Genomic DNA, 19,121 nt, shown 5'->3' with positions numbered 1-19,121 from the left:
AGTTCCTCCATTGATTTGGTTTGGTTTTTTTTTTTCATCTCCTGCCCTCCTAGGAAAGAGGAAACTGCCAACCCCCAGAATTCTCTCTTAGAAAGAGGATTATGTGCCCTATTAAATGGGGATTAATGAAATGAAGACATCCTGGGAGCCAGGCTGCTGAATTCCTACCTCGGCTGGCCCAGGGGAGCTTCTCAGCCCACTTAACCCTTACCTGCCTCCCCTTCCCAGCCTGCGAACGGGAGGTGGATCTGGGGGTTCCCTGGAGACTCGAGAGTCGGGTCTGCGTGGGAGACGTGTTGCTGTGCTCTGGCAGGACACCGTGTGCTTTCCAGACATTCGTGGAGGAGCAGCTGCTACCCACAGCATTCAGGAAAATCCTGCAATTTAGAGAGAAAAAGGTTGTAATAGTACGTAACTCTTTGCCCGTGGATGTCAGCGTGGTGGCTCCGTGAAGCCACCACGTCGTGTCGTGACAAAGCTCAGGAACGTCGTCTTTGCGCCCGCAATGGGGCTTCTGCCGCAGGAGCATGGTGGGAGTGTTAATTTTTCCTGGGTGGCTGCAGATGCTGGTGGGAGAGCTGCAGACGTGTGCGGCAGAGGGTCTCTGCCGAGCTCCACCGCCGGCCAACGAGCAGAGATGCTTCTGCCCAGGTTTGACGTTTGCATTTTAGGACACCTGCACGCCACACCGATAGGTTAATAAGGGCTGGCTTGGCAGTCAGAAGTCTTCAACGTTGGCGTAGGGAACATGCAAAGAGGAGGAGGAGGAGGAGGATGATGATGCAGTCAGAAGTCTTCCACATTGGTGTAGGGAATATGCGAAGAGGATGATAATGATGATAGGGAGCATGCAAAGAGGATGATGATGATTTTGGTGATGCAGTCAGAAGTCTTTGGCGTTGGTGTAGGTAACATGCAAAGGGTATGATGATGATGATGATGATGGTGATACAGTCAGAAGTCTTTCACATTGGTGTAGGTAACATGCAAAGAGGATGATGATGATGGTGATGATGGTGATGCAGTCAGAAGTCTTTGGCGTTGGTGTAGGTAACATGCAAAGAGGATGATGATGATGATGATGATGGTGATACAGTCAGAAGTCTTTGGCGTTGGTGTAGGTAACATGCAAAGAGGATGATGATGATGGTGATGATGCAGTCAGAAGTGTTCGACATTGGTGTAGGGAACATGCAAAGAGGAGGAGGACGATAATAATAATATGGGGCACTGTGCTCTGAGCCAGCCCAGCTAGCACAGGTCCTTGGCACTTCACCTTCTGCTCGGTGAAATCTGCTCCCTGTTTTTTCTTGAGTCTGAGTCTAATGGGGGTTGTCACACTTCCCACCTTGCTTGGGCACTGCTTGGGCCACCTGAGGCCACCTGGGTGGCAGGAGGACTTGGGGAAGTGCATGTGTTCGGCTTTTTTCTTTTCTTGCATCTTTACTTGATGACCCAGTGGGTCCCTCTTCGAAGCACTTAGAGCTCAGCACCCTCCTTGGGTATGGCCGTGTGTTGAGATGTAGCAGGGGATGACCCAAAGTGGTTGGGACTGGGGCCCCGTTCATTACGAGGAAGATGTGTAGGACACGAACGATGAGACTCCTGATAAACTCCACTGGCTGTCACTAGCAGTGAGATTTTCTGTAATTATCAGAGGTTCTGTACTGACAGAGGTAAAAAATAAGCCTTGGCTTAAAGTCTTTGATTATCCTGGCGACACTATAGCACGTCACAAAAATACCTGAATAACATCAACCCATGCGAAGGTGTATCTGGATGTACGTGTTAGACTTTTAGCAGTGTTACGACTTTCATGTCCAAAGCCATTACCAGGTGTGTTTCCATATGCTGAAAAACGCATATGCATATTCTCGCCAGCAGAGAATAGACGAGCTCTTAGACATCTCTTTTCACTGCAATTTTTAGATTTCTGTGACTGAATTGTTTTCATGCGTGTCCTTTCCAAGGCACTTTCTCAAAGGGCGCCTTTACTTGCTCATCTTTAATGTTTTTATTAAAGCAGTAAGTCTCTGGCTTTCTCCACCACCCTGAAGTGTGTCATTAGGAGGAAATGGGTGGCTCGGGAGACTCGTGATCTGATGAAGAAGAGTTTTGTACTTCTGAGATTGAAGTTCAAAGCCAGATGAAATGGGCAGAGACCCAAAGTTGTTGTCTAAAAGAGGTTCAGTATTTTTAATACGCAGTGTTTTACGATGCAGTTACATTAGAATTGGCATTAGTGGCTCTGCACCATCCTCCTCCTCGTCCATCCTCCCCCTCGTCCATCCTCCTCCTCCTCCATCCTCCTTCTTCTCCATCCTCCTCCTCCATCCTCCTCCTCCTCCATCTCCTCCTCCTCCATCCTCTTCCTCCTCCATCCTCTTCCTCCTCCATCTCCTCCTCCTCCATCCTCCTCCTTCTCCATCCTCCTCCATTAGCAGTCATATTAGAGAAGCTGGTGACTCTGTACGATTCAAAGGCTTTTCCATCTGTGCTTCTGGGAGACGGGGAGAGAGGAGCTTCCACAGCAATTTTCCTCTGGTCTCATTATAAACACCAAGGTCTGCCGTGTTTGGCTGACCTGTTGCCTTTCCAGCACAGTATCGATGAAGCAGCACTCCTGCTCTGAACAGTCAAGCAGAGCAGCCTCACCTAAGCTGTCACGATGTGGTATCTGAGATGCCAAAACATGGGCTCGATTAGGAATGATTTGAGCGTGTGATTTAGCCCTTGTACCTTTTTGGGGTCAGCAGGCCTTAGTGGATCTTCAGAGCGGTGACTTTGTGGTTATTTTTATTACAGATCTTGGATGACGGAGGAGATCTGACTCACTGGATTTACAAGAAATATCCCAACATGTTTAAGAAGATCAAGGGGATAGTAGAGGAGAGCGTGACTGGTGTCCACAGGTAACAGGACAGGCTGGACCGTGAGCACGGAGATGTTTGGACAAAAAAAGCATCTTCCTCCTCAGGGCACCGGTAGCAAAAGATCCCCAAGCTGTAAAGTGCCACAGACTCAGCTGAATGTTGAATCTCCTAATACGTCGTCTGTGGTTTTCCTTCAGCTTGGGCTTGGCTTTTCTGTAAGAGCTGTTTTAAATCTCTCGTCTAGCGAAAGCAACTTGGAACTACTGCTCTGAATTTCAGACGAGGAGCAGAAGCACCTGCTGACCATCGCGTGGGTGGAAAAAGTGCACAAGGTCTTGTTTTTCCACCTGTGAAAGAGGGGCCATGGTTATCTCACCTCGTTTTGCAGATGAAAAAAGGAAGGGGTGAGGGTGGTGCGCAAGAAGGGGTGGGCTTTGGAGAAAGTCAGAAGCGTAGTCCTGAACTAAATCTATGGGAAGAAGTGAGATTTGGGAAGAGGAAATGAATCTCTAGTTGGGGTGGGAGTCCAGAAAGGGAGAACCACAGAGATGCAGCTGTATGATTGAGTGACATCCATCAGCCTGCGGCAGAAGCAGAATTGTGATGGGAAAAGCGGCTCCCAGGGTTAGGAGAGGTATCGGAGGTGCTTTTCCAGTGGCGTTAATCGTATCACGGGTGACAGAAAATAGGGGACTGAGGAGAAGAGCAGCAGACGCTGCTTTTTGCTTTATTTTTGCAGGGAGAAAGGTTTGGCTGCAGCTCTTGGAGCTGGCTGAGAGTTTGGCCAGAGGTGCAGGCAGCCCTCGAAACAGGGAAACGAAATATTTGAAACAAGGAAGCGGCCGATTTGGGTTTGCAGCCAGTGGGGTCAAGAAAAGGACCTGGTAATGTTTTTAGTATCGGGAATCGTTCCCAATACGGGCGAAAGAGATGTTGCAAAACCAAAGCAACGTTAAAGACTGTTCCCCACGTTCTCGTGCCAGGAGCGAGGTTGTTTTCTGAGGCTGGTGGTATCGATGCACGCGTGCAGGGAATGCGTGCCCCTTACCTCCAGGGGACAGACGTGGGGACTGAGGCTCCCCAGATGACGAAGAGAGACTAGGGAGAAACCTGGAGGTGGTCTGCAGAGACTGACTGAGGGAGCATGTTCTCCTTCCCAGGGTCTGGAGAGGGAGATGATTTTCAGATTCTCTTCATAGCCGTAATGTAGCGTTTAGATTAATTTTTAGTGTTTTTGCTGCTGCCAGGAGTTGTCTGCTCTTAGGAGCAGGAGGTCAGGTTGATGTCTTCCCCACCCCGGTTGCTTCTTGCACTACATCTGGGTGATTACGCTCCTGCTGCTGTTCAAATGGATGTTTTGCTGCAGGTGTTGATCACAGCAGCTTCGCGTTGCTGTGAATGTTATTCTTCTGTGGCCATTCCTATTTGTCTTGAGCTGTAAGAGCTTGAGGAATTACAGGAGCTCTCGTCTTACATTATCTGAAGCAGGATTTGGGGGTTTTGTCGTTCTGAGGGCATCAGAGGACGGTTGTAGTATCACCATTTATGAGGTACATGGAGTCTAGAGCACCCTCTGATCGGCTATTTGACATTTTTATGAAATGCCTCTTGCCAACCTGGTAGTTCTTCAGTAGGGGAGGGAAACAGGTAGAAGCGTCTGTGGAAGGAAGAGGGCTATTTCTCCTCCTGAAATGAGGAGCTCCTATTAAGAGGTTATCTTCGACCCTCCAGATGGGTACTGCTTCCTCCAGCGAAACAAGACCTCAAGAGCACACAACAGTAGAGTGTGGGGAAATATTTTTCCATTGATCATCTGTTTCTTCCCGTATTCATAACAGGCTCTACCAGTTGTCCAAAGCAGGGAAGCTCTGCGTCCCAGCCATGAATGTCAACGACTCGGTCACAAAGCAGAAGTTTGACAACCTATACTGCTGCAGAGAGTCCATCCTGGATGGGTACGTACACGTCCACCCAAACGGGGCTGTGTCCCTTGCTCGGGTCGCATCGGACCCCACAGGGAACTGGGTCCATGGGTCTGTCCTACCTGCCACTTTAGGTCATTTTAGATCAATTGAAGTGTCAGAGGAGAACAAAGACCCTTTATTACCTCTGGTGCGTCCTATTTGTATCAAAGATGGGAACCTGCAAGGCATTTTGAGACAGCAGCCATGTCTCTATGGGTCAGAAGGCCCTAAGACTTCTTTGTACAATTGTATGTAAAGCTCTACAAACATATGCACAGCAGAAAACAAACGTTGAATCTTGTGTTTGTAGGAGAATGATCTTGCAGCAAAGACGTTAGCATCTCTAGAAGTCTGGATTCAATATTTTTAACCCAGCTACATGTATGAACGGGGCACATCACTTAAATTCTGCCTCTGCTCCTCTTTTCCCAGAGTGTCTGGAAGACACATCAGATATGTTATTAGCCATAGTGATATAAGACGCTTCCCAGTGCCCTTCAAGGGAGCTCACCGAGTCTTTGTGCTCTCAGGGTGATGCTGCCCTTCCATGTGTGTAGGTGACTCGCATGCATTTTCCCTTCTCGGTGCGCGTGACTGGAGCTGTGTTCAAGCCCTGCAGCTTCTCATACTCCTGTGTGAGGACTTCAGAAGCCCTCACATACGGCTACAATACTCCTTCCTGTCCCTTTTACCTTTGTGGCATCAGGATAAAACCTTTCTGTGTCTGTTGCATGTGAGTCAACCAGCTGCTTCATCACAACATTTTTTGCCTTTCTAGTTTCCTTTTTTTATCCTCTCCTGTGAATATACAATAAACCGAAAGAAAGAAAACAGAAGAGGTTGTGGTAGACCGAGACTTTATCCCATAACAGTTGCGTGTCCAAAGTGTAGACTTGAGTCTGAGGATTAAACCCTGTCCTTCAGCTGAGCATAAACAAATAGGTGCAGAAGGTGGGAATGACGGGGCTGATGGCTGCTTTATCCACCTCTCCCCACCCTGGTCCTGCAGGATTTACAGCCACATGCCGTACAAGCAAGCAGAAGAGTGTTTGCATCCCTCTGTGCTCCCTCCCCCCCCCGCAAAATCCCAGCAGGCAGACCGTGGGACTGGGAGCAGCTCTGCAGCATCCTGATGGTGCTGTACTTTTTAGGATCGGACGGGAATCAGTCACTGACGGATACGTGGGCACCGGGAACATGATGTGTCTTCTGAGACTGTTGGTCTTGAGATGCAGTGCAAAATACTTGAAGTTGTGATCTAGAAAGGGTGTAAATCTCAGTGATTTTTTTTTTTTCCTCTCCCTCTCTTTTTTTTCTTTATTTTGATGGAATTGGGTGTCTGTGTCCCCACCACCCCCACTGCCAAATTTTGTCAAAGCCAAATGAGATGAGGACAAGTTTTATTCTTACAGTTCGGATGGGCGGACTGTGGCATATTGCATCTGGTAGTGGTCCCAGCAGACAAGTAAGCACAAGGACAAATTTGACCTTCTGGACTGGCGTTGATGCTGATGAGATGACTACCAGAGAAAAGATTGCCTGCTCTGTGCCAGGTCGCTGTGGTGCGGAGGAGGAACCTTCCATGGAGAAGACTGCCTGCTTCCAGAGAAAAGACTTTTTTCATGTTGATAACTTGGTATGGCTTAAAGTTTGAACAAGTCTCGAGATCTGCAGTTCTCGGTTCCTTGCCGACATAGAAATGTCTCCTTCTGTTTAAGCAAAGTCCATCTGGCAGTGCTATTGGTGTTCAGCTGTGCTACCGCTGCCTTCAGTCTGGTAGCCCCCGAGGTTCTCAGAGACCCAGCGTAGGCTTCCCTGTTGATGGCGGACTCTGCTCTAACATCTTTCTCCCAAATCTTTGTGGGATATGTAGTAGAGTGCCTCATTCGTCACCTCGGCTTTGAAGCAGTCTTCCTGGCAGTGGTCATCTTGACCAGGAGAAGTGAAGAAGACTCCTGTTTGTACGACCTGTGCGTCCAAATACAGCGGCATGAAGATGATCTTTAAAATGTGTGCAAGTGCCATATGAGTTAGCGAACCACTGAATATGCTTCTCTGGATGATCCACTGCACGTGCACTTTCTTCCCCACATTTCCATCGCATGTTGTTCTAAAAGACTGAATTTTGGGCTCCTTGTCAAGTCCAGTGGTGATGGTATCTGGCTCTTCCCTGCCAAGATGTTTTATTACATGAGCCAGAACCTGACCTGTGGTTTCTTGCTCTTCCTGCCCATCAAGACTGGAAAAGTTCCATCAAAACCATCAGCTGGTCTCCAAAATATGTACAATCCGTGAAGGTGCGATGTGGAGCAGCGTCCTCCAAGATGCAATGCGTCGCTAACTGGGCTTTGCTAGAAGCAATAATGGGAAGAATGAGGGTGGTGAGACACTGGCACGGGTTGCCCAGAGAGGTGGGAGATGCCCCATCCCTGGAAACATTCAAGGTCAGGCTGGATGGGGCTCTGAGCAACCTGATCGAGTTGAAGATGTCCCTGCCCATGGCAGGGGGGTTGGACTCGATGACCTTTAAAGGTCCCTTCCAACCCAAACCACTCTATGATTCTATGAAAACATCTTGATGAAGTAATTCTTCCAATTAAGTAGCCCTTCCTTCTTTATTATGGCCATGTCTCTGCTCTGTGGTCGCGGGATTCAAGGCCCACAAGGCAGCCTCTGTCATGGGGGTCGGCTGCCCACTGAAGAGTTGCCCCCAAATTTTGAGTTGAGGACACAACTTTTAGCTCCATGTTCCATGTGTAGCGGATGCTGTCAGTGGCTGAGAAACGTTAAAATCTTTAAAATCTTCTTTTGTCTTAAGTTGTGATGGATGACGGACCTCGTGGGTAGGTAAGTTGGGATTTGGGATAAGTCTGGCCCAGGCATCTAAAACTGGGCCAAGGGAAATCTGAGCAGAGGTGCAATTAGATCTGCTGCGGTTTTTATCTAAATTCTCTCGGAAATGTAAGGGAATTTCACCTTCCCTGCACTGCTAACCTATTTACTCGTGTGCTAAAAATAGCCTGTAATGTAGGACACTCTTAGGGAGAAACCAGAAGGAAACCGAGTGGAAGGGAGAGCTTTATTTGTGGAGAACACTGGGATTCTGGCAATAAATTTCGACTTTCCTGCTTCTTCTGTAGTTATTTCTGTGGGGTATTTTGACTTTAAAAAAAAAAAAATTAAGAAAAAAATATTTTTGGAAAAGATTTTAAATATTTCTGGAGTACCGAAACAAAGGGATCCAACAAAAAAAAGACAACAAAAAAGGGATCCAAACCCCAAATCCTTCCTCTTTGTTGCGTTTCACTGGTAGCACCCACCCTTACCAAAGGAAAAAGTCGGTTTTTAGGTGCGCTTCGGGTCCTCTCTGCACCCAGAATTGCTGTGTGTCCTCAGGATACAACCATGGTGTTCAGGAGGAGCAAACTGAGAAGGACCGCTGGCCTTCACAGCATCATCAGTGGAATCGATCTTACTGCTGGTCTTTAATTGTTTGTTTGTTTGTTTGTTTTCTTTTTCCTTAGCCTTAAAAGGACAACAGACATGATGTTTGGAGGAAAGCAAGTAGTGGTTTGTGGCTACGGGGAGGTAAGGGGTTCATATGTTGCACGCGGGTGCTGCATGTAAAATCGGCACCTCCTTTGCATGGCTTTATCCGACGGGGCTTTTCTGTCCTCGTGGCTTTTCTCTGCATCTGCAGGTATCGTCAAACCTGATGGGTTTGCCAAAACTGAAGATTTTCTCGATTTCCAGTATATTTCTTTAGTATTAAACAGATGCCAAACCTGAATCTTAAAAGACATGAGTATTAAGTATTCCGACTATCTTTAATATCTGAATATTGACATATCCAGATATTAATATATCATATATTAATACTATCTTTTATATTTATGTTACATATTATATGCTATTTAATATCATACTAAAATATTTAGAGGCTGGGTTCTGCAGATGTACTGTGCAGCCGCAGCGTTGCATGCTGAAGCGTGGTCAAGAAAGAGCAGTTAATCTTGACTTACCCCTGTGCTTTCACCCCCAAACGGAGGAATCCTCTCTCGAGGCGAGACTGGGATATTCACCCTTCGGCAGTTCTTGTCGGGACCAGTTAACACCAGTTATGGTGGGCTGTGCTGTGGGTGCTGTACTGGGACTCTTCCCCCCCCCCCCCCCGCCCCCAAAGAGCTGAAACGGGGCAATTTTCTCACATGTAATCCCATTTTTGGGGAACCCTTGGTCATTTAACCGTTCCCCTGAATTCCCCTGTGAGCTGCACTGTATGTGCTGTGTAAAGGTTAAAGCTCGTTAACCCTTGGAGATTAAACCATTAAGCTTCCTAAATAGAGTAAAGGTTACAAGAGACTCTTAAACTTTCCCTGAGATAAGTGTAATCTCTCGTTATCGTGGTGCTTTCTGGATACCAGGATGTTTGTGGGGAAAAAGAACTCCCTGGGACCAAAATCAACGGCACTTTTATATTTTTTAGTGCCTCTCTTAGCTAAGCTGGGCCTGACTCAGGTCCTAGATTCCTCCAAATCCAGGAATTTCATGCACCCAGAAACTGAGTGTATGCAACCAGCGTTGCTGAGAGGGTTGCAGAGGGCTCTTGGGGCTGCAGAAGAGACAGCCGGAGTCGTACATCCCCTGTGAGCTTCCCCCGGCCGTACTGATGCTCGGCGTCTCCTGAGCTCTCGGCATCTCACTCTTCCTCTGTGCTCTTCTCCCTCCCCAGGTTGGAAAGGGCTGCTGTGCTGCTTTGAAGGCCATGGGCTCCATAGTGTACGTGACAGAGATCGATCCGATCTGTGCCCTCCAGGCCTGGTAAGCAGTTGCACCGAGCCCGGCTTCTTCTTTAGGCTTTTTTTTCTCCCAGGAAAACCATGGCCAGAAACCACTCGGCAGTGGTCCCTCCCAAGAGGGATGCTGGTGAGGGGTTCGTGGCTTCTCTGCACCCTCGGAGGGACCCATAGCTCTCTCCTACGGCCAGGAAAGGGTTCCTGCACTAAAGCATCACCCAGTTTATCTGTATCCCATGTGCCAGCTTGCATAATCATAACCACAGTGGCCAAGAGTTTAATGATATGGCTTGAAAGAGTTTAATGATGTGGCTTGAAAGGATGTTGGGAGCGAACTGTGACCTTTTGAGTGCAAACTCGGGCTTTATTGTGCTGTGCACACACCTCACGCGAGGGATGTTTTGGTTTCTGTGATCACCTGCCCCTCACAAACCTCTCCTCGCTAACGCCGGTACCCTGAGGCAGGGCTGAAAGCACGCGGCTGTCCCCTCGCACGGGCACGTTGCAATTACACCCGACCTCGTTTCCTCCAGGTGAAGGTTGTTTTGGTGCAGAGATGCTGCGTCTGCATCCCAAGGTGCGAGATGGGACGTGACTATGAAAGCAGAGTCCCCAAAACACCCGGAGCCTTATTAAACCTGTAGCCTCTTCCTAACAGCAAGCTTTCAAAGGGCTATTGCGGTGAGGAAACTAATGAGCCCTGCTTAATTAGCAGAGCGGATCAACTTTTGGTTTGCTTTGCAACCCTGACAAGTGGCACAGCCGGCACCCGCGTCCTTAATTGTGAATTTGGTCGTTTGCAGCAACCCCTTCCCTGACTCTGCACAAGGCAACACCGTGCGGCCCCTCTCGTAAGGGGTTTGCAGCGGGGGAAAAAAAAAACAGTAAATGGGACATACAGCAGGAAAAAATTACTTTTTTTTTTATAGTAGCTACGATTTTGCAGCTTGTGAGAGTCACAGAAATAAGTTCTCGGGAGGACTGTCAACAAATCCTAAAAAAAATCCTGCCCCTGTCACCCGATGCGCTGAATACACCTTGCTCGGTGAAGCCAGGAAAGACTTGCTGAGTGCTCAGCACTTCTAAAGATCGCGTAGGTGCCTAAATATGGATTGCAAAGTTAATGGCAGACATCTGTGGGTTTTGGGTGATTTGGGTTGTTTTTAAGATGATCTAAATTCGTATCAGAAAGGATTCTGCAGCAGGAGGGCGTATCTGCATCTTCTGGATGTACTTTGCAGGAGTAGCAGCTTTAAAAAAGCCGTCTCAATTGAAAATTGAGATTTGCAGATGTGGAGGCCTTGACAGAAAATGTGAAACCCCCAAAATCTCTTTTCACTTCTCCCCACAACAGTCCCAAATCCTCCAGGTTGACTCCAGAAACCCTCCTCATGACTTGGGGTACGTGGCCCTTCGCATGCTGCGTTGCTGTGTCCCAGTCTGGCATTAGAAAGTTAAAATGAGGATCTGAGAATCCCTTGATGGGTTTTTTTTTCCTATTTTTGACATGTTTTTGCTGCTTCTCAGACTACTTTTTCCCTCCTCTCCTCTTAGCATGGATGGATTCCGGCTCGTGAAACTCAATGAAGTCATCAGACAAGTTGACATCGTCATCACCTGCACAGGTACGCGGTCCCCGAGGCAGGAGGACGGGTCGTCAGGGATGTGCACCCCATAATCGGGTCCATCTTTTTCCAGAGGAAAAGGCAAAAAGATGGGGAAAGCGAACATGGGTATTTATTACGGATTTTGCTGTCTGGCAGGCAACAAGAACGTGGTGACCCGGGAGCACCTGGATCGGATGAAGAACAGTTGCATCGTCTGCAACATGGGGCACTCCAACACCGAGATCGACGTGGTGAGCGCAGGGACGTGCATCGGGCGCGGGGACGGCACGGTGTGGGGTGACGGTGCTTTCGGGGACCCTTCAGCAGCTACGTCTGACCCATGCTGCTTTAGCAAGCACCTGGGAGGAGATAAAATAATCCATCGCTCCCCCTGTCTCAGCAGACACTGTCAGATATGTCGCCGCCATTCCTGCGATCCCAAAGGATGCCAGCGACACAGACAAATCGCTCCAGCTTCCAGCGTAGTGTCTGGTATCCACCAGCCTCAGTCCTTCCCCTAGAGAGTCAGTGAATCACCCTCTCCGGCCCAGTCCCTCTGCTTTTGTGTTATTATACCGTTAACACCCAGCCAAGAATTCAGCTTGGTGCGACACAGCACACTCAAGCCCACCGCGCTTTACCGAACGGCACTGAAATCTGCTCGTCTGTGCTTAGAGTAGAAAAACAGGAGAGTCTTGTCTGAAGGTCAGTGGAGAATTGCTCGGCCAAACTCATGGGTTTAAAGCCATTTTCTGTGCTGGAAAGAAGTGACCGCAGCCATGCAGAGTTCGGTTGGTGACCATGAATCCTCTTCAGCCAGAAGAGCTTGAACAATAGTTGTTGCTGGAGCTTTGATGTATTGTAATCATAAAAATAGTTCCAGGTTACGATTCATAAAGGTTTCATTGGTCTGGGACTGCGACCGGATCCAAAGGAAACTATAAGCTCAGGACAATGTCAGCGAGTTGCTTCCTCTTTTCATTCCTATTCTCTAGCTTCTGGGTTTTGATCTTTTGCCAGTGCTTTAACTATTTTAACACTGTGTTTCAGGCAAGCCTGCGTACACCCGAGCTGACCTGGGAGAGGGTGAGGTCCCAGGTGGACCATGTCATCTGGCCAGACGGGAAGAGAATAGTCCTTCTGGCGGAGGTGAGTTGCAGGCAAAGGAGCAGGAATTGCAACCTGTTCTCTGCTTGCGGAGGAAGAAGACAAGGGCTGGATGAGCGGTGGAGCCGAAGTGCATCCAGGAATCACCTCCTCGGGCCTCAGCAGCTCCGTAGTCCCTCTGGTTGAAAGGCTTGGTGTAACCCCGTTTTGGCCCATGAGTTACTGGAATGCAGAAAAGCTCCTGTGTTTTTCTTTATCCCACTCCAGGGGATCTCCCACAGGGTATTTTATCAGATTTTCACTTCTAAATAGTTTTACTGAGTTATAAGGGCAACCAACATCTTGGCATTCAAGTGCATGTGATAAATGTTGTTTCATCCCAAACGGACACATTTCACCGGTGACTCTTGTACCTTGCATAGGGTTGTAAACTGGTTTTGGTGCCGTGTTGAGATAACAAGCCGTTTTTGCTTCCCAGGGCCGCCTGCTGAACCTGAGCTGCTCCACTGTCCCCACCTTCGTCTTGTCCATCACTGCCACCACGCAGGCGAGTAGGGTTTGGGCTGAGCCGAAAGCAGTGTCTCACTCCATAGCGGGCAGCAGTTACTTACCTAAGTGTCTTCTCCATCCAGGCTTTGGCTTTGATAGAGCTGTACAACGCTCCCGAAGGCCGCTACAAGCAAGACGTGTACTTGCTGCCTAAGAAAATGGGTAAAGACGTACTCGTTGCCTTCTCTTTTTTGGTTTTGAGATTGAACAGATGGGAGGTTTTGCTAGGCTGAGCTGAGGACGGCAGGGCATCGCAGCCTCCTGGGCTCTCTTGTTTGCCTCCCTGCCAAGCTCAGGGTCTTCCAGCAAGTTCTTCCCACCGGGTCTGGGCTCTTTGCTAAATTGGATGCGTTGTTTCTCCGTCCCACCTGGGGAAAACAGGCTGACGCACTTGGCCGACCGCAGGAGTCCATCCGCCCTGATGCAGGGGCTTTTCACGTAGGGCTTCTGCCAGCGGAGCTGCCTTCGTTGGCCGCAAAGACACGTAGTCCCTGACCAACAGCTCTGCCAGCAGACCCCCCTCCTGAGGACACAAGCTACACTGACCACGCTTTTGCTGCAAAACTGGACTTTTTTGTGTTAATTGTATTTTTTGAGATCAAGGGCAGCTTGTCCCTAGCTTGGGAGTTAGGTGTCACCTACCAGAAATGTTCAGTGGCTTCTGCATCAGTAGAGCATCCGAGCTTGCCCAAGGGTTTTGGTGTAACACAGCAGCAGACCCAGGAGTCCTGCTAGACGGGTATTTCAGAGAAAGCTTTTCCCCTCTAACTCGAAACAGATGAGAGCCTTGGTTTTCCCCATTGAGGGTGAAAAGCAGTCCTGCAAATTAGCAGCAAAGGCGAGAGGAGCGATGCCTTTCCCAGCTGGGGCTTTAGGGACCTGGTGCACGGCAGGAGGGGACTCATTGCCTTCCCCTTCCCCTACTAACGAGGCCTGAAATCGTTTCAGACGAGTATGTGGCAAGCCTTCACCTCCCAACGTTCGATGCCCACCTGACAGAACTAACGGATGAGCAAGCAAAATACCTGGGACTGAATAAGAACGGACCTTTCAAACCAAACTACTACAGGTGCTGCTCCTCAACCTCTCTCTTTCTTCTGCCATGAGTGTGGGGTACGGGTGCTGGGGGCGGGGGGGGGGAGCAGAGGGGATGGGGTTTAATCCCACCAGTCCCCTGAGAAGATATCACGGGCTTTCTGATAATTCCCATCGCCACGTAGAAAGTGGTCTGACCGGGAAGGGGACGGCGCGGTTGGAGCTGTGACGCAGAGCGCTTGGCAGGACACGAGCCCTTTGTATCTGGCAGCAGCTGTCACCCAGACATGGCAAATGGCAGAGTGATGCCACCCGGCCAACTCAGATGACAGCTTTATTTTTAAAGTTTGACGAAGGACGAGATGGTGCAGAGCAGCGTTCGCCCCTCGCGCCGGGGGCTGCTCAGACGGGTTCAGCTCCCCGGCTCTCCTCCCCCAGCACGGGCTGTGCTGATCCCCTCAAAATAATAAGAATTTTCAATACGAGCCCCTGGATCGCTTCCCTTTCCAGGCTTATGTTTGTAGGCAACACTGCAACGCATTTTTTTACCGTGGAAATGAAACGGCTTTGCACAAACACAGATCAGCTTGTCGGGGGGTTGAAGCCCAGATCCTTTTCCTGCAGGAAAAGGCATTTTCTTGGCGCGCAGGTCTTCAGCGCTCACACGAGAGCAATGCCACACCAAAACGCTCCAGTTTTGGGGTTTAGTGGGTTTTGCCAGATCCTGAGCTTTTTTTCCCCTGCCCTGTGTTACGTGCAAAATTATGGTGCTGCTGCATGGCCGTGCCCTCCCGTGGAGGAATTTCCTCCGGTTCAATTTTTTTTGCCCGGTTTCGGTGTCTGGCTGTAGTCCTGACCTTGTGGGGAGCGTGGTTTGTCCCACGCGCGGAGAAGTCGGGATAAGTAGAGGGTCACGGCAAATTCCCTGCATCGAGGGAGAGCCATGCCGACTCAAACATCCCCCGTGCACCCTGGGGTGGAGATGTACTCGGACAGCTTCGGCTTGGTGTCTTGCAGGAATTTAAGCCTCCAGATACAAAAGGCAGAGTCAAGTTTTCCAAAGTTCCCTATTTTGATGTGTAGGCGCGTAGGATGGGAGGCGAGAGGAGATCTCCAAGTGCACGTGGCCTCTTTTTCTGGATATAAGAGGCAATTAGACTTCATCCCCGTGCAGCTCAACAGCTTGCTTCGTTAAAGCAAGCCCCTCTCTCTCCTTACATGTAGCTTCGTTTGTGAGATGAATTATCTGCTTTTAGTTCCCGGTCTAACAGGAGCCTTCCTGATAAATTCAGCCGGTTTGAGCCAGGCTTTGGTGTTCACGGCATTTGCTCTTGCACCTTCGGTGCATCCTCCCCGGTTTCTGAGCCGACGTTGCCGCAAACCGGTGGGACTCAGTCCCTGAATCAATCGGGCGCCGTTGAATTTTCCCCTTCCCGTACTCGAAGCGAGAGACAGTGTTCAAGCAGCGAGGGCAGGCAGCTAAATATAATGTGGTATTTGTGGGGGAGGAGATGAGGACCGAGTCCCTTTCTAAATCATTTCTTTTCTTGGTGTCTACCCCTCCCAAAATACACCATGTTGATGCTGAGGGAGCTTCACGTCTCTTCCCCAGCGCCTCACCAAAACCTCCTTTGCTCTTCTTTTCCCCAGATATTAAGTTCCTGCCGCTGTATCCCGGAGAATCGCAAGGAACAAGAACCCAAGTCTTTTCTCAACTACTGTACAGGATGAAACAGCGCAAGCTTCCTAAGTTAGAGCCGGGCTTGCTCACATAGTAGACAGTGTGTTTAGGTTATTTATTTATTAAATTAGAATACTGTACATGCGGCCTCTGCCACTGGTGTTCGTACTGCCGCGGGACTGGGAGACGGTGGATTTCCTTCCGTTTGTTTCATTTTTCTCTTTGGGTTGTTCTTTTTCGGGGCTGGGAGGATCGGGGAGGCGAGGAAGAAGCTGGTGGAATCGAATCGCTGTGATGTACTTGGAATAGTCCGTTATCACCGTTAATCCGACGCGCACGACGGGAGCCGCGGGATCCGACTTCGAGGTCGCACGTTGCTTTTGGTTTCCTTCGCATCCCAGCGCTTCTTCCAGCGGATCAGGATCCCAGCAGCCGTGAGAGCCGGCCGGAGGGCGGCTGGGTTTGCATTTCTCCTGCCATTTGACAACGCAGCTAAAAACTTCGTTTGCTCCAGGCGCTGCCGACCAGCTGGGTGCCGCCTTGGCAGCGAAGCGGTAAATCTCGCCGGCCCATCGCTGGAGAAACCTCTCGTAATTCTGCTGAACGGCCCGAGGGACGGTACTGCCAGCGAGTTGGTGAACTTTGCCTTAGCACTGCTGAAAGCTGTAACGAAGGGTCCGGTCGTTAGCATCAGCCAGGGATAGCCCCTAGCGCGCGGTAGGAGCCGGGAGGGCAGAGCGGTGCCCGCTCGGAGGCAGACGTGGTGGTGGGGTAGGACCCACCACCGCTCCCTTCATCACAGCTCCGCAGTATTTTCCTGCTGCTTACGTTATGAGTGCCAACCTCCTACGGTTCAACCAAAGTCATATTCCCGGTGGGGCTACGGGGCAGCCTTGTGTGCCCACGCTGGTGGAAGAGCCTTGCAACCTCGCTGACAAATGCTGCTCACGTGTCGGGGAGCTCTTCCAAACCCAAGCAGAGCTCGTCGGCCATCCCGGCTGGGAGGACCTGTGTCCACATGAGGTCTTTCTTCAGCTGAATTTCAGTCCTCGTTGGAAATCTTTGGAGTTTTATTTTCTAGTAATATTTGTATGATAAAATCTGGAAATCCCCTTTGAATGTATGAGACGTACGCCGGAGTAATCCCCACACCGATTTTGTGCGTGGGGAAGAGTTCAGCATCACTAAAACCCTTCAATCGCCTCAAATCTTGATGCATCAGAGCCGATGGAGAACAAATTTGCCATAGTTATGTGTTTTAGCCCAAGATGTCCCGCCTGAACACTGCGGACAGCATGGGATGCTTACCAAGGTGACTTTCCAAGTCTCCGTGTCTCATCAGAGTCACTTTTATGGTTCCCATGGAGAACATGGTCCTTCTAAAATAAAATTGCCCAACCCCGTAAGCACAAAAGCGTTTATCCTGTGGTTGCTGCTTTGGTACCCGAGTCCCTCATCAGCTACACATTCTTGTTTTGTCCTCGTGGACTTCTTTGCCATCATGAAAAAATTCTTTTGTGGCAGCTCGTTCACGCACAAGAAAGGAAAAACTGTGGAATTATGGTCTCGGCAGCCAAGTCCTCGTAGCTCTTGATGCTGAGGTCTGAAGTCAGCTTGACCACAAGCTGCTTGTCTTTGGAGCAAACATTCTCGTATGCTTGCATATTCCAAATTTCTCTTTGAAATTTCTCAAAGCCTAGAAGGAAGACCTTCAGAAGACCTTGAGGGGACATTAGGCCTTTGAGGAGACCTTGAGGAGACATTAGGCCTTTGAGGAGACTTTGAGGAGACCCTAGGGCTTTGAGGAGACTTTGAGGAGACGTTAGACCTTTGAGAAGACTTTGAGAAGACCTTAGGGCTTTGAGAAGACTTTGAGGAGAGCTTAGGGCTTTGAGAAGACTTTGAGGAAACGTTACAGCTTTGAGAAAACTTTGAGAAGACCTTAGGGCTTTGAGAAGGCTTTGAGGAGATCTTAGGGCTTTGAGAAGACCTTGAGAAGACCTTAGGGCTTTGAGGAGACCTTAGGGCTTTGAGAAGGCTTTGAGGAGACGTTAAGGCTTTGAGAAGACTTTGAGAAGACTGATCACTAACCACAAACTCAAAATAATCTCTACTTACTCATGAATTTTATCCAGATCCTGAGATTTTTGGGAAGAGTCCCCTGAGCTATTTGAAACGTCACATTCAGGTCCTTCCCCACGCTGGAGTACCTTGGTCTGCATCAACCAGCAAACCCCAGAGTTTCTGTTGTTCTCTGCAGAGGCGGAGCGTGAAATCCTGCTCTCGGTCGAGGTGAAACGCGGTTGCGGGGTCACGTTGAGCAAAGCAGCTTTTGGAAAATAGGTGTCCCAACCGCAGCCGCTTCTGCCCCAGGAAAATCCCCTCCATCCGCGTGACCCTTCGGTACAGCTCACGCAGTCGCTTACCTCCCCCGTGTCCATCGCTTGTGCAGCATACGGTGGCGCTGTCCTCATCCGTGAATTCCTTCGTGCCGATTTTTAAGCCCGTTTTATCTTCCAGGTAGATAGGAGAAAAAGAAAAAATTAATAATAAAATCCCAACTGGCTTTTCCCACCTCGATTTTTAAAGCTCTTCTCCGTGTCGTTCTGCTTCCTCTGTAAGCTTTTTTGCTTGCTTGGCTTTTTCCTAATCAATCTGGAATCATATTCTGTGATCATCTCTAAATTAAACGTGTAATGGGTTGTTTGTTTTTTTTTTTTTAATGTAACACATTTTTAAAGAATTAGGAAAAAGGAGATTTAGGTAACACCAGCAAAATTGTTTAAGGAAATTAAATCTGTTCTGAACTTTAGAAATAATAAGACAAAACCTGTCATCAGCCTGCAGTGAGGAAATGAAAACTTTGCAAACGTAACATTTTCAAAAGGATGTTTTAAATATTAATGTCTGAGTGATTGTATTAGATCAGCAATAAAGACTCTGTAATCTCAAAACACAAATAAAACATTGGAAAACTCAGCTTCTCCGGAGCGTCTTTGGGACTGGCGGGAGCAGATGGGGAATTTTTTGGGCTGGGGGAGGCACAACGAGGAGGTGAGGGATGGTGATGCCCTGGGGTGGGGATGGGGAGGTCGTCCCCAAACCCGGTGCCATGCCGTAGCCCCGAGCTCCCGCCACTGCCGTATAAAACCCGGCTGGGAAAGCTGCTCCGGCAGCCGTGTGTCCTTGGGGCAGCCGCGGCTGTCTGGGCTCCGGGCGGCTGTTTTGGCTCTTGCTGCCGATGTGTCCTTGGGGAAAGCGGGCTGAGGGGTGCCGGAAAAATCCCGTTATCTCTTTTGCTCCCGATCCGTCACCTCCCTGCTGCAGAGCTGCCAATGCTGCCGAGGTGGCGGAGGGAAATACCGACCTAAAGACTTTGTTTTTCCAGCGGCTGGGGAATGACGCTGGACACGAACGGCACCAAGACGGGGTGTCCAGCACCACCCTGCGTGGTCACCCCTAAAAACAACTGTCCCCCCTGGCCCCGTATTGGGTGGAGAGGGAGGGAG

At 49.4% G+C, this 19,121-nt stretch overlaps 1 protein-coding gene across 1 annotated transcript in view; it reads left to right on the top strand.

Annotated features, from left to right (window-relative positions):
* The window catches only part of AHCYL2 (adenosylhomocysteinase like 2), a 109,984-nt gene extending 94,232 nt beyond the window's left edge, over nucleotides 1-15,752 (top strand). The window contains exons 8-18 of the mRNA XM_050894580.1: nucleotides 2,806-2,912; nucleotides 4,712-4,828; nucleotides 8,362-8,425; nucleotides 9,570-9,658; nucleotides 11,188-11,258; nucleotides 11,397-11,491; nucleotides 12,291-12,389; nucleotides 12,826-12,894; nucleotides 12,980-13,058; nucleotides 13,845-13,965; nucleotides 15,582-15,752. Coding sequence (XP_050750537.1) covers nucleotides 2,806-2,912; nucleotides 4,712-4,828; nucleotides 8,362-8,425; nucleotides 9,570-9,658; nucleotides 11,188-11,258; nucleotides 11,397-11,491; nucleotides 12,291-12,389; nucleotides 12,826-12,894; nucleotides 12,980-13,058; nucleotides 13,845-13,965; nucleotides 15,582-15,588 — 918 coding nt within the window. The 3' untranslated portion in view covers nucleotides 15,589-15,752. The remainder of the gene's footprint in view (nucleotides 1-2,805; nucleotides 2,913-4,711; nucleotides 4,829-8,361; nucleotides 8,426-9,569; nucleotides 9,659-11,187; nucleotides 11,259-11,396; nucleotides 11,492-12,290; nucleotides 12,390-12,825; nucleotides 12,895-12,979; nucleotides 13,059-13,844; nucleotides 13,966-15,581) is intronic.
* Nucleotides 15,753-19,121: the final 3,369 nt, after the last annotated feature.

Source organism: Gymnogyps californianus, chromosome 1, assembly GCF_018139145.2.
Source record: "Gymnogyps californianus isolate 813 chromosome 1, ASM1813914v2, whole genome shotgun sequence".
Lineage (NCBI taxonomy): Eukaryota > Metazoa > Chordata > Aves > Accipitriformes > Cathartidae > Gymnogyps > Gymnogyps californianus.
This window is presented reverse-complemented; position numbering and strand designations above follow the sequence as displayed.